This window comes from Pan paniscus, chromosome 18, assembly GCF_029289425.2.
Source record: "Pan paniscus chromosome 18, NHGRI_mPanPan1-v2.0_pri, whole genome shotgun sequence".
NCBI lineage: Eukaryota > Metazoa > Chordata > Mammalia > Primates > Hominidae > Pan > Pan paniscus.
This window is the reverse complement of record NC_073267.2, coordinates 83,891,960-83,905,740: the sequence shown is the minus strand read 5'-3', so window position 1 is coordinate 83,905,740 and position 13,781 is coordinate 83,891,960. Positions and strand designations below refer to the sequence as shown.

General features: G+C 48.9%; 1 protein-coding gene across 1 annotated transcript in view; it reads right to left on the bottom strand.

Annotated features, from left to right (window-relative positions):
• Nucleotides 1-13,781, bottom strand: part of AARS1 (alanyl-tRNA synthetase 1) — a 35,869-nt gene that overhangs the window by 6,398 nt on the left and 15,690 nt on the right. The window contains exons 5-14 of the mRNA XM_003811059.5: nucleotides 12,968-13,159; nucleotides 11,385-11,529; nucleotides 10,806-10,951; nucleotides 9,487-9,595; nucleotides 8,876-9,026; nucleotides 6,752-6,876; nucleotides 6,174-6,318; nucleotides 3,584-3,762; nucleotides 2,262-2,375; nucleotides 194-400 (exon numbers count right to left, since the gene is read on the bottom strand). Of these exons, the coding sequence (XP_003811107.1) occupies nucleotides 194-400; nucleotides 2,262-2,375; nucleotides 3,584-3,762; nucleotides 6,174-6,318; nucleotides 6,752-6,876; nucleotides 8,876-9,026; nucleotides 9,487-9,595; nucleotides 10,806-10,951; nucleotides 11,385-11,529; nucleotides 12,968-13,159 (1,513 nt within the window). The remainder of the gene's footprint in view (nucleotides 1-193; nucleotides 401-2,261; nucleotides 2,376-3,583; nucleotides 3,763-6,173; nucleotides 6,319-6,751; nucleotides 6,877-8,875; nucleotides 9,027-9,486; nucleotides 9,596-10,805; nucleotides 10,952-11,384; nucleotides 11,530-12,967; nucleotides 13,160-13,781) is intronic.

The following is a 13,781-nucleotide window of genomic DNA, read 5'->3' as shown; positions in this document are numbered from 1 at the left end:
CCTCGTGATCCGCCCGCCTCAGCCTCCCAAAGTGCTGGGATTACAGGCGTGAGCCACCGTGCCCAGCCTGCTTTAAGCAAATCTACGTGCAGGACGAATCTGGTACAACAGAGTGAGAGCACCGCACTGCTAAGACTGTGGACAGACAGTGACGGTGTGGGGAGGGGGGGCATTCAGCCGTCGCCCATCCTACCTTGGCTGCCTCAATCATCTCATTAGCAATCTCTTCAGCCTTCTTGATCTGTTGGGTGGACATGGCTCCCTTGGCAGTAAAGTCAAATCTGAGGCGGTCAGGAGCAACCAATGAGCCTTTCTGGTCAGCTTCCCCAAGCACTGAGCGCAGGGCGAAGTTCAGAATGTGCGTAGCTGTGTGGTTGCTCATGATGGGTCTTCGTCGGGGCTGGAAAGGGCAGAGGGGCTCATGGAGAGGTCTGTAATAGACTGCTAGTTATCTCCTGGTTATCTGCTCCCCAGAGTGCTACAATTTTTAGTTGGAAATATGGCTGTGCAGAATAAAGGTTACATTTCCCAGCTTCCCTATGGCTAAGTGTGTCCATGTGACTAAGTTCGGGTCAAAAGGTTTTGAACAGAAGTGATGTCTACCATTAAAGGGATGGGGCAGGTCCTCCCATTTCTTTTCCACCGCCTAGAACAGGAATTGCCAAACGACGGCCGATGGCTAAATCTACCCTGTCATCTGTCTTTTCATTTTTAGAGACAGGGTCTTGCTCTGTCACCCAGGATGGAGTGCAGCGGCGCGATTGTAGCTCAGTGCCACCTCAAACTCCTGGGCTCAAGTGATCCTCTTGCCTCAGCCTCCCAAGTAGCTGGGACTACAGGCACACACCACTACCCCCAACTAATATTTTTTATTTTTTTGTAGAGATGGGGTCTCATGTTGTTGCCCAGGCTGGTCTCAAACTCTTGGCCTCACGCAATCCTCCCACCTCAGCCTCCCCAAATGTATGTGTTTATAAATTGTTATAAACATTTTTTTTTTTGATAAGGAGTTTCGCTCTTGTTGCCCAGTCTGGAGTGCTATGGCGTGATCTCGGCTCACTGCAGCCTCCATCTCCCGAGTTCAAGCAATTCTCCTGCCTCAGCCTCCTGAGTAGCTGGGATTACAGGCATGCACCACCACACCCGGCTAATTTTGTATTTTTAGTAGAGACAGGGTTTCTCCATGTTGGTCAGGCTGGTCTCGAACTCCCGACCTCAGGTGATCTGCTCGCCTCGGCCTCCCAAAGTGCCGGGATTACAGGCATGAGCCACTGTGCCCAGCCATAAACAGGTTTATTGGAACACAGCCACACCTGTTCATTTACATATGGTCAATGGCTGCTTGAACACTCCAACTATAGAGCTGAGTACTCATCACCAGGAACATGTGGTCAGCAAAGCCAAAAATATTTAGTATCCAGTTATTTACACAAAGTTTGCCAACCCCTGGCCTAGACAATGGATCTGATAGCTATCCTCTGAACCAGGAAATCAAAGGCAATGCCCCAGGAAAGAAGGTGGAGTGACAGGTGAGGAGAAACCAGGCCCTCTGACTGTGGGGCAGAGCCTCTGTATCAGCTTGAGCTTTTTAGAACATACACTGCTATCCTGGTTTTACGCTACTCTTACTCTGGAGCTCTGTCACATGCCAGAGCCTACCTCTTCATTCTTCAGCATCCTTGGCTCCCAAAGAAGTAGGTGACGTTAGAAAAGCAATCCGTGAAAACAAGTCCACGGGATCTTAACTGAAATCACTGGTGAAATCACTGACTTGGGAACATACAGATTAACTCTTAGTTGCATCCCTCACAATCCACCAAATGCACCTAAATTAACCCCAGCGGTCTACTTACAATGTCACTAGGGAGTGATAACAGTGACAGGACAATTTTTTTTTTGAGGCGGAGTCTCGCTCTGTTGCCCAGGCTGGTGTGCAGTGGCGGGATCTTGGCTCACTGCAAGCTCCCCCTCCCGGGTTCACGCCATTCTCCTGCCTCAGCCTCCTGAGTAGCTGGGACTATAGGCGCCTGCCACCACGCCCAGCTCATTTTTTATATTTTTAGTAGAGACGGGGTTTCACCGTGTTAGCCAGGATGGTCTCGATCTCCTGACCTCATGATCCACCTGCCTCGGCCTCCCAAAGTGCTGGGATTACAAGTGTGAGCCACCACACCCGGCCCAACAGTGACAGGACAATTTAAAGCCAGAGGAGAAGATAATTACTAACCAGATCCAATGGGGGCCACAGTAACCCAACTCACCTCATCAATAAACAGCCAGACCTGATCCCCCACTTTCAGGTCACCGTAGATGGTTCCAATGTGTAGCACATACCCTCCTCGGACTTGAGCATTCTTCACTGTAAACTCTGTTTTCTAAGAGGGGTCAAGGAAGAGACCAATAAATAAATCCTTAAAAACATACAAATTTTCTTATATTTTCAATATAAACTTGTGTATATAACTTCTCTTTACATATGTAAATTGCACACACACACATACTCCATTAATATCATTAAATATAATTAAATAGGCCAGGTGCAGTGGCTCATGACTGTAATCCCAGCACTTTGGGAGGCTGAGGTGAGTAGATCACCTGAGGCCAGGAGTTCGAGACCAGCTTGGCCAACATGGTGAAATCCCATCTCTACTAAAAAAATACAAAAATTAGCCAGGCGTGAAGGCAAGTGCCTATAATTCCACCTACTCAGGAGGCAGAGGCAGGAGAATCGCTTGAACCCGGAAGGCAGAGGTTGCAGTGAGCCAAGATCATGCCACTGCACTCCAGCCTTGGCTACAGAGCGAGACTCCATCTCAAAAAAAAAAAAAAAAAATTAAATTAAATATATTTGTGCATACACACAGACACAACCAATATTAAGGAGCATCTTAGAATTTTTTTTTTTTTTTTTTTTTTTTTTTTTTTGAGACAGAGTCTCGCTCAGCCACCCAGGCTGGAGTGCAGTGGCGCAATCTCGGCTCACTGCAACCACCCTCTCCTGGGTTCAAGCGATTCTCCCCTCTCAGCTTCCCTAGCAGGTGGGATTACAGGCATCCACCACCATACCTGGCTAATTTTTGTATCTCAGTAGAGACAGGGTTTCACCATGTTGGCCAGGCTGGTCTTCAACTCCTGACCTCAGGCGATCCACCCGCCTTGGCCTCCCGAAGTGCTAGGATTATAGTCATGAGCCACCACACCCAGCCGCATCTTTGAATATCTAAAAGCCTCCATAAGGAACCTGAAGCCTAGGAAGACAAAGTAACTCATTCAGCAGCGGCAGAGCTCGAGGCTGAGTTTTCTACAAGGACATCTCCCCTTCAGAGTGTTGCCTCTCCTTTTTAATGTGCAAAGCTTGTAGGAAACTTGTACCCTGGCTGCAAAAATACTCCTACGAGGGTACCCGATGGCCAGGAAAGCAACAGGTACAAGCAGCAGCTCCCTCGGCTTCAGAAATACCATGGAACCCAACCCAAAGGTGTGTCAGGTCTGCTCCCAAGGCCTGGAGCACTGTGGGGCAAAAGCAGCTCCCCGGCTCCACGCCTGGCCCTCCTCGGCTAACAAGGAAGAACTGTTGACTCACATCTTCACTGCTGTCATCCACCTTCACCAGGTAGCCTTCGTCATAGATCTGGCCTCCTTGCTCAGCATAGAAACAGGTCTTGTCCAGCACCACTCCACACTCCTGGCCTGTGGACACCTCTTCCACGAACATCTTCTCCCTGCGCAGAGCCATCACCGTAGCCACTGTGTTCTCAAATACTGCTCAAGGGAAATGCATAGAAAGGGAACAGTGGGTCAATGACCTTTTCACTCCTTCTTAGCTGACTTTTGCTGGATTCTCTTTCGCAAACTCTTCTTAGCTCCTAATTGTCCAATTGTATTTTGGAAGCAAACTCATTAGACTCTATGAAAGGGCTTCGCGGCCGGGCGCGGTGGCTCCCCCTGTAATCCCAGCACTTTGGGAGGTCAAGGCAGGCGGATCATGAGGTCAAGAGATCGAGACCATCCTGGCTAACACGCTGAAACCCTGTCTCTACCAAAAATACAAAACATTAGCCGGGTGTGGTGGCGGGCGCCTATAGTCCCAGCTACTCAGGAGGCTGAGGCAGAAGAATGGCGTGAACCCAGGAGGCGGAGCTTGCAGTGAGCCGAGATTGTGCCACTCCACTCCAGCCTGGGTGACAAAGCAAGACTCGGTCTCAAAAAAAAAAAAAAAAAAAAAAGAAAGGGCTTCGCATGCTGGCTTTCCATCAAAGAATGCAACACTCTGTCGGGTGACCAACTGTCCCAATTTTTAGGACTGAGGGGTTTCCTGGGATGCAGGCTTCAGTGTTAAAACTGGGACAATGGGTTACCCTAACTCTGAGCTACTGAACAGAAACTTGGTGCATCAGATTAGTAGATCTTTAAGAGTAGTAATAAATTCCCTAGTCCAAGGTCAACTCACAAAGAATGTACTCATTTTGTAGGCTTGCTTGAATAGATTTAGGTGTAAGATTGTTCTCAGCCAGGCACGGTGGCTCACACCTGTCATCCTGGCACTTTGTGAGGCCGAGACGGGTGGATTACCCGAGCTCAGGAGTTTGAGACCAGCCTGGCCAACACGGTGAAACCCCGTGTCCACTACAATACAAAAATTAGCCGGGTGTGGTGGCACATGCCTGTAATCCCAGTTAATTGGGAGGCTGAGGCAGGAGAATCGCTTCAAGCTGGGAGGCAGAAGTTGCAGTGAGCCGAGATTGCGCCACTGCACTCTAGCCTGGGTGACAGAGCGAGACTCCATCTCAAAAAAAAAAAAAAAAGATTGTTCTCTACCAGGGCAAAAAAGCTGCAAAAACATGTATTGCCAATTTATGTTTTTTTTGAGACAGGGTCTTACTCTGTAGCCCAGGCTGGAGTGCAGTGGCACAAATATGGCTGACTGCAGCCTCAATCTCCCAGGCTCAAGTGATCCTCCTGCCTCAGCCCCACAAGTAGCTGGGACTACAGGCATGCGCCACCACACCTAGCTAATTTTTGTATTTCTGGTAGAGACAGGGTTTCGCCATGTTGCCCAGACTGGTCTCAAACACCAGAGCTCAAGTGATCAGCCCACCCTGGCATCCTGAAGTGCTGGGATTACAGGCATGAGTCATTGCACTGGCTTTGTTTCTTAACTTTAGAATACTATTATCCGGTCGGGCGAGATGGCTTACGCCTGTAATCCCAGCACTTTGGGAGGCCAAGGCAGGCAGATCATGAGGTCAGGAGTTTGAGACCTGCCTGGCAAACATGGTGAAACCCTGTCTCTACTAAAAACACAAAAATCAGCCGGGTGTGGTGGTGCGTGCCTGTAATCCCAGCTACTTGGGAGGCTGAGGCTGGAGAATCGCTTGAACCCAGGAGGTGGAAGTTGCAGTGAGCCGAGATCGCACTATTGCACTCCAGCCTGGGCAACAGAGGGAGATTCCATCTCAGAAAAAAAAAAAGAATGCTATTAGGATAATAGCATTCTAACAGCATTAGGATAATAGAATCCTAATAGCATTCTTTTTCTTTTTCCCCGAGACGGAATTTCACTCTTGTTGTCCAGGCTGGAGTGCAATGGCATGATCTTGGCTCACTGCAACCTCTGCCTCCCAGGTTCAGGCGATTCTCCTGCCTCAGCCTCCCGAGTAGCTGGGATTACAGGGGCACGCCACCACGCCCGGCTAATTTCCGTATTTTTAGTAGAGACGGGGTTTCATCATGTTGGTCAGGCTGGTCTCAAACTCCTGACCTTAGGTGATCCACCTGCCCCGGCCTCCCAAAGTGTTGGGATTACAGGTGTGAGGCACAGCGCCAGGCCCCTAATAGCATTCTGATAGTCACTGTGGATTGTATCAATGTCAATTGCCCAGTTTCCTGCATGTTGTTACAATTAGGGGAAACTGGATAAAAGGGTGTGAGACCCTTCCTACAAATTTTTTTTTTTTTTACAACTTCCTGTGACGATAATTATTTCAAAATAGAGTTAAGAAAACCTCCAGCCAAGGGTGCCTATGTGTATAAAAGTGCATAGCGTGACTGTACGGCACTCCAGGAGAGGGTGTCAGCAGTCTGCTGGAGAGCTAATCTTGAGAAACAATCTTTCAAATACCCCCCAGATATGGGGCAGAATGCTCAGATGTGGAAGGAGCACAGCAACATACCATAGCTACCACTGGAGTCCAAATGGTAATTGTACTTTGGGGAATCATCTGTGACCTCCAGACCCCGTGCCCGGAGCTCTTCGATAGCGTAAATGTCCAGCATAATGAGGTCTTCCCCACCAGCTCCCTTGCCCTGTGATTTCAGCTGTCAGCAAGAGAAACAAGCATAAGTTACCGTAAAGTAGGAGAAAAGGGACTCCAAAGGACTGGAACTTGCTAAACTATGCCCAGCAGAAACTGCCAGAACAGGGTTTTTCAATCCTGGCACTACTGACATTTGGGGCCAAATCATTCTCTGTTGTGGAAACTTCTCTTGCAGTGTGGGATGCTGAGGGGCACCCTGGCCTCTACCAAGTACGTGACAGCAGGATCTGCCCCTGGTTGTGAAAATCAAAAATGTCTTCAGACATTATCGCCAATTACCCGCTGGAAGGCAGACTCGCCCCCACTTGAGAACCACTGGTCTAGGGGAAAAAGCACTTCGAAGACTTTAATGGAAGGAAACTCATGCTCAGTCTGCAGCCAAGTGGTACTGGGTTGGAAGGTGTTGGGTTTCCTGCTCACTCCAAGTTCTTTACCTGGGCCAGTTTCCTCTCCTCTTCAAAGCCATCCATGTCTACCACCAGGCCCTTCTCTTCAGCAATCAGTCCAGTCAGATCCACTGGAAACCCATAGGTGTCATAGAGGAGCCAAGCAGTGTCTCCTACACAGCACAAAGGAGGTGTGTCAAAAAAAACAGACAGCCCCTTTTCCATGCCAAGCCCTCCAAAAGGATGCTGGGACTGGCAGAAGGAATTAAAAACACAAGGCCAGTCAGTATCGGCCCTGTGTGCCCATCAGAAAATCCAGCACATCTTTTTCAGTTAACCTGGGGGAAGCACAATGGATGTCCTGATACAATTCTGTTTTGTTTTGTTTTGTTTTTTAAACCTCACCTGGGCTGGGCACCGTGGCTCGCGCCTGTAATCCCAGCACTTTGAGAGGCCGAGGCGGGCGGATCATGAGGTCAGGAGATTGAGACCATCCTGACTAACATGGTGAAACCCCGTCTCTAGGAAAAATACAAAAATTTGGCCAGGCGCTGTGGCTCACGCCTGTAATCCCAGCACTTTGGGAGGCTGAGGCGGGCGGATCAGGAGGTCAGGAGATCGAGACCATCTTGGCCAATATGGTGAAACCCTGTCTCTACTAAAAATACAAAAAAATTAGCCGGGCGTGGTGGCGGGCGCCTGTAGTCCCAGCTACTCGGGAGGCTGAGGCAGGAGAATGGCGTGAACCCGGGAGGTGGAGCTTGCAGTGAGCCGAGATAGCGCCACTGCACTCCAGCCTGGGCGACAGAGCAAGACTCTGTCTCAAAAAAAAAAAAAAAAAAAAAAAAAAAAAAAAATTGCCAGGCGTGGTGGCGGGCACCTGTAGTCCCAGCTACTAGAGAGGCTGAGGCAGGAGAATGGCATGACCCTGGGAGGCGGAGCTTGCAGTGAGCTGAGATCACACCACTGCACTCCAGCCTGGGCAACAGAGTGAGACTCCGTCTCAAAAACAAAAACAACCTCACCTGGACAATTTTCTATTTCTTTTTTTTTGAGAGTCTCACTCTGTTGCCCAGGCTGGAGTGCAGTGGTGTGATCTCGGCTCATTGCACTCTCCAGCTCCAGGATTCAAGCGATTCTCCTGCTTCAGTCTCCCGAGTAGCTGGGATTATGGGTGCCCGCCATCATGCATGGCTAATTTTTGTATTTTTAGTAGAGATGGGGTTTTACCATGTTGGCCAGGCTGGTCTCAAATTCCTGACCTCAGGTGATCTGCCTGCCTCAGCCTCCCAAAGTGATGGGATTAAAGGTGTGAGCCACTGTGCCCAGCCTTACACATCTATTTCTTTTTCTTTTTCTTTTTGAGATGGTGTTTCGCTCTTGTTGCCCAGGCTGGAGTGCAGTGGCATGATTTTGGCTCAATGCAACCTCCGCCTCCCCGGTTCAAGCAATTCTCCTGTCTCAGCCTCCCAAGTAGCTGGGATTACAGGCGCATGCCACTACGCCCAGCTAATTTTTTGTATTTTTAGTAGAGACGGGGTTTTGCCATGTTGGGCAGGCTGGTCTTGAACTCATGACCTCGTGATCCGCCCGCCTCGGCATCCCAAAGTGCTAGGATTATAGGTGTGAGCCACCACACCCAGCTGACAAATCTATTTCTTGATCTGAACGTAAGTGTGTTCAATTTGTGAAAATTCATCAAGCTTTTCCCTTGTTCATTATACTTCAATAAAGAATCTTTGGAAACTGGGGAAAAAATCTTTGGAATTAATTTTCCCCAAATTGCAAAACAGTACATACCAAATATTCCCACTTTTGCTTGAAAAATACACACACACAAATATCTACATGTATTTGCATGCAAACAGAGAAGAATCCTGAAGAGTTCTACACCAAACCATTAAGAGTTGTTCCCTCTGAGAAATGAGTGTGGAAAAGAGGATTTTCATTTTCTGAACACTTTTGTATTCTGTATTGTTTGAATACTTTGGCCACAATGATGCATTACTTTTACCATTTTACTATAAATTCCAGTTTGCACCAAAAGCAGTTCAATCAAGCTATGTTCAGCCTCAGAGACATGAGAGCCCCCAGTCAGTCTGTCAGAAAGGGCTTGTCTTTCCCAGAAAGATCAAACGGCCAGGATGGAGAAGGGCAAAAACTGGTACCTACCGGGAATGGTCTTGCTGTCTCCCAGGCTCTGAATTTTCCTGTCCAGGATGCGACGCCCTCTGCTGAGAGTCTTGAGAAACTGCACCTCTTCTTCATTAATGATGTCCTTCACCATGTCTGGGTCCTTCTTCAGCTCAGGAAATGCATCTCCCTGACAAAGGGGAAGCAAGATGAGGGGCTGGATGAAGCCAGAGACTGTTCCCTGCCCCGTCTTAAAAAAGCTCCTTAGCTGGGTGCAGTGGCTCACGCCTGTAATCCTACCACTTTGGGAAGCCAAGGCAGGGGATTGCCTGAGCTCAGGAGTTCAAGACCAGCCTGGGCAACACGGTGAAACCCTGTCTCTACTAAAACAGAAAAAATTAGCCAGGCTTGGCGGTGTGCACCTGTAATCCCAGCTATTCGGGAGGCTGAGACAGGAGAATCGCTTGAACCCAGGAGACAGAGGTTGCAGTGAGCCAAGATCACTCTGTTGCACTCCAGCCTGGGTGACAGAGTGAGACTCCGTCTCAAAAAACAGCAACAAAAAGCTGCTTAACAGTATGCCCTCTCCCACTCCATCCCTCTTAACGGACTGCTTTAGCACGGAAGGGTAAGCAGAGAAATAAACCTACCAGGGACTGGACGACAACATCCACTAACGTAGCAAAGAAGCCCCTAATGGCATTGAGCTTTTCATGGGCGTATCGGACAGCTCGGCGGAGAATCCGTCTCAACACATATCTGTAAGAGGCAGAAACTAGTCCCCAACGTTCCCAGCTGAGGGTTTTGTCGTGAGTCCCTTGGAATCCTACCCAAAGCAACACCTCTTTCAGGAACTTTCTTTTATCCTAAGTCTGCTTCTTTCGCATTCCCCAAGGTCATTTATTTTAGCACAAGACTCAGTAACATACCCACAAATACCCGTCAAGGCTTGCCTAGGGTAAACGCTGGTTTGTTTTCCTTTCACATTCAGTTACCCATAGAGGGAGGCAAGATGGACAGACCAGATGTGTACTTGATGCCCGTGATCCCAGGTCCTGCCTGTCAGTAAGAGAGATTCCCAGGGCTGGTCAATACCTACCCTCACCCTGCCCCTGCCAATCTCCTATCAGGCAACTTTGAATACAATCCTTATCTGTACTCAGCAGCAGAGATTTAATATAGCAGCAACTCTGTGACACTAGCTGAAACTCCCTTCATCCCTTAAAAAAGGGGTGGGGGATTCTTCCAGCTGCCCAAGACAAGGAAACAATAACGAAAGATGGCTTTAAGTTTCATAAAGAGGCCGGGCATGGTGGCTCACACCTGTAATCCCATCACTTTGGGAGGCCGTAGCAGGTGGATCATCTGAGGTCAGGAGTTCGAGACCAGCCTGGCCAACATGGCAGAACCCCATCTCTGGCCGGGCACAGTGGCTCACGCCTGTAATCCCAGCACTTTGGGAGGCCAAGGCGGGCGGATCACCTGAGGTTGAGAGTTTGAGACCAGCCTGACCAACATGGAAGAAACCCCATCTTTACTAAAAATACAAAACTAGGCATGGTGGCTCATGCCTGTAATCCCATCTATTCGGGAGGCTGAGGGAAAAGAATTGCTTGAACTCAGGAGGTGGAGGTCGCGGTGAGCCGAGATCGGGCCATTGCACTCTAGCCCGGGCAACAAAAGCAAAATTCTGTCTCAGAAAAAAAAAAAAAAAACCATCTCTACCAAAAATACAAAAATTAGCCAGGCGTGGTGGTGTGCACCTATAATCCCAGCTATGTGGGAGGCTGAGGCAGAATCACTTGAACCCAGCAGGCAGAGGTTGCAGTGAGGCAAGATCACGTCATTGTACTCCACCCTGGGCAACAGAGCAACACTCAATCTCATACACAAAGAAAAGTTTCATAAAGAGTCACACATAGCACACGTGGTGCCGCTCCAACCACCACCCAGTGTGCAGCATACTTACCCACGCCCTGTGTTGTCAGGCCGGCCACCATCAGCCAGTGCCACAGTGATGGTCCGAGCGTGGTCAGCCAGCACCCGGTAGGCCATGTCAATCCCATCGGCATCCTCAGCACCAACTTTCCCAGTGTACGGTCGGGCACCTGTGCCCTATAGGTAAGAATCAGGAGGCAGCCCTTTAGGAAGCAGACTTTCTGGCGCTACCTTGCCCAAGGAGGTTCCTGGAGGATTGAGGAGCATTAGCAGAAAGGATGCCGGTCTTGCCAGATCCTATAACCCCAAGAACGTGACATTGGGGAAGTAGAGAGACTCCAGCCAGCCCCTACACTCAAAAATTATACTGTCTCAGGTCTAGAGCCTCACATTATTATTATTTTTTTTGTAGTCAGCTATTTAATTAGGTTCTTAAGACATTTAGAACACCAATTTGTGGAGCCTCACATTATTAACAATGAAGTAGGCAGATGGAAATGGGTACCCTTGGCTGGCAAAGCATATGGTCATTTTTTCTTTGACAGCACTGTTAAGAGTACAGCCTGGAAAACTCCACAGAAGTTTACAATGTTTGCAATAGCACCAGTACCTTCTGAATGGCTTCAAAGTAAGGGACAAAAAGGTCAGTATCATAGTTGGACATCTTATTCTGCAGCACAGATACCAGTCGCTCCAGGCCCATCCCTGTGTCAATGCTTTTCTTGGGAAGAGGTTTCAGAATGCCATCAGCTTCCCTGTATGATCCAGAAGAAGAGGAGGTTGAAGCAGAGACTCAAGCTGCCACCTCTCCAGTCCCTGCTGGTTAAAATTCATTTACAGAACAGTTTGCAGGCTGTGACCATCTGCCATTTGCCCGGTTTGGTGGGAAGAGGGAAGTGGAGGGAGAAAGGAAGGAGAAAGGAAGAGTTCATTCTTAAATGAACTCTGGGGTTCATTTAAGAGTGAGGCAAGGCCAGGCGCAGTGGCTCATGCCTGTAATCCCAGCACTTTGGGAGGCCAAGGTGGTGGACCATCTGAGGTTAGGAGCTCGAGACCAGCCTGCTCAACATGAAGAAACCCCATCTCTACTAAAAATACAAAATTAGCCGAGCATGGTGGCACATGCCTGTAATCCCAGCTACTTGGGAGGCTGAAGCAGGAGAATCGCTTGAACCCAGGAGGCGGAGGTTGTGGTGAGCTGAGATTTCGCCATTGCACTCCAGCCTGGGCAACAAGAGCAAAACTCCATCTCAAAAAAAAAAAAAAAAAAAAGAAAAACACTGGGCCTGGGCATGGTGGCTCACGCCTGTAATACCAGCATTTTGGGAGGCCAAGGTGGGCGGATCACTTGAGGTCAGGAGTTCGAGACCAGCCTGGCCAACATGATGAAACCCCATCCCTGCCAAAAATATTTAAAAAATTAGCCTGGCATGGTGGCATGCACCTGTAACCCCAGCTACTCAGGAGGCTGAGGCAGGAGAACTCAGGAGGCTGAGGCAGGAGAATCGCTTGAACCCAGCAGGCAAAGGTTGCAGTGGGCTGAGATCTTGCCACTGCACTCCAGCCTGGGTGACAGAGCAAGACTCCATCTCCAAAAACAAAAACAAAAACAAAACTGAGGCAAGCTTCAAGGAAATAGGCTTTAAAACAGCAGTCCAGTTCTGGCATGGTGGCTCACACCTATAATCCCAGCACTTTGGGAGGCTGAGGCAGGCAGATCACCTGAGGTTGGGAGTTCGAGACCAGCCTGACCAACATGGAGAAACCCCGTCTCCACTAAAAATACAAAATTAGCCGGGCGTGGTGGCACATGCCTGTAATCCCAGCTACTTGGAAGGCTGAGGCAGGAGAATCGCTTGAACCCAGGGCACAGATGTTGCAGTAAGCCAAGATCACACCATTGCACTCCAGCCTGGGTAACAAGAGGAAAACTCTGTCTCAAAAAAACAAAACAAAAAAAACGGCAGCCCAAAGTACATCAAGCATGACATTATAGGAATAGCTCGCAAGAAGCTATTACGTGCGATAAGGTTTAGTTCATGAAAGAACAGGCCCATCCTTGTTCCAGAGATCAGACAGGTAATCTGAGAAATAAAGAAATGAGCTTTTAGCTGAGAAGAGAGCCACACAGCTCCGAGTTCCTCCTCCCCTGCTCAGCTCAAGGAAAGGAATGGAGTAGGAACCCAAGGCCACCTGTTATACTGGATGAACACAAGGTTCCAGATCTCCAGCACATTAGGGTCGTCCTGGTTGACAAGGTGTGCGGCGTCCCGACCACCAATCCGGTCGTAGTGGATCTCACTGCAAGGACCACAGGGGCCCGTGTCACCCATCTCCCAGAAGTTATCCTTCATGTTGCCTGGGAGGATTTTGGTGTCATCCAGCCTGACAAAGGAGTAAAGATAAGTCCAGTTACAGCCCCTGACAAGAGTTCTGCCCAGACTTGCAACCACCGCAAAAGAAATTCTTAGGATTGGCCGGGCACAGTGGCTCATGTTACTACACTCCAGCCTAGACAACAGAGCGAGACTCTGTCTCAAAAAAGAAAAAAAAAAAATTCTTAGAATTTTTAATGAAGAAGTTCCAGCCTTCAGCAAGTACTAATGCTAAGCCTGCACATTAAACCTGCTAAAGAAGCTGGGCGTGGTGGCTCATGCCTGTAATCCCAGCATTTTGGGAGGCCGAGGCGGGCGGATCACCTGAGGTTGGGAGTTTGAGACCAGCCTCATCAACATGGAGAAACCTTGTCTCTACTAAAAATACAAAAAATTAACTGGGTGTGGTGGCGCATGCCTATAATCCCAGCTACTCGGGAGGCTGAGGCAGGAGAATCACTAGAACCCAGGAGGCAGAGGCTGCAGTGAGCCGGGATCGCGCCATTGCACTCCAGCCTGGGCAACGAGAGCAAAACTCCACCTCAAAAAAAAAAAAAAAAAAAAAAACCCGCTAAAGAAACAGAACATGACTCTTCTCAACAGTGCCTACAATAGAAGACAGTACAAAATAT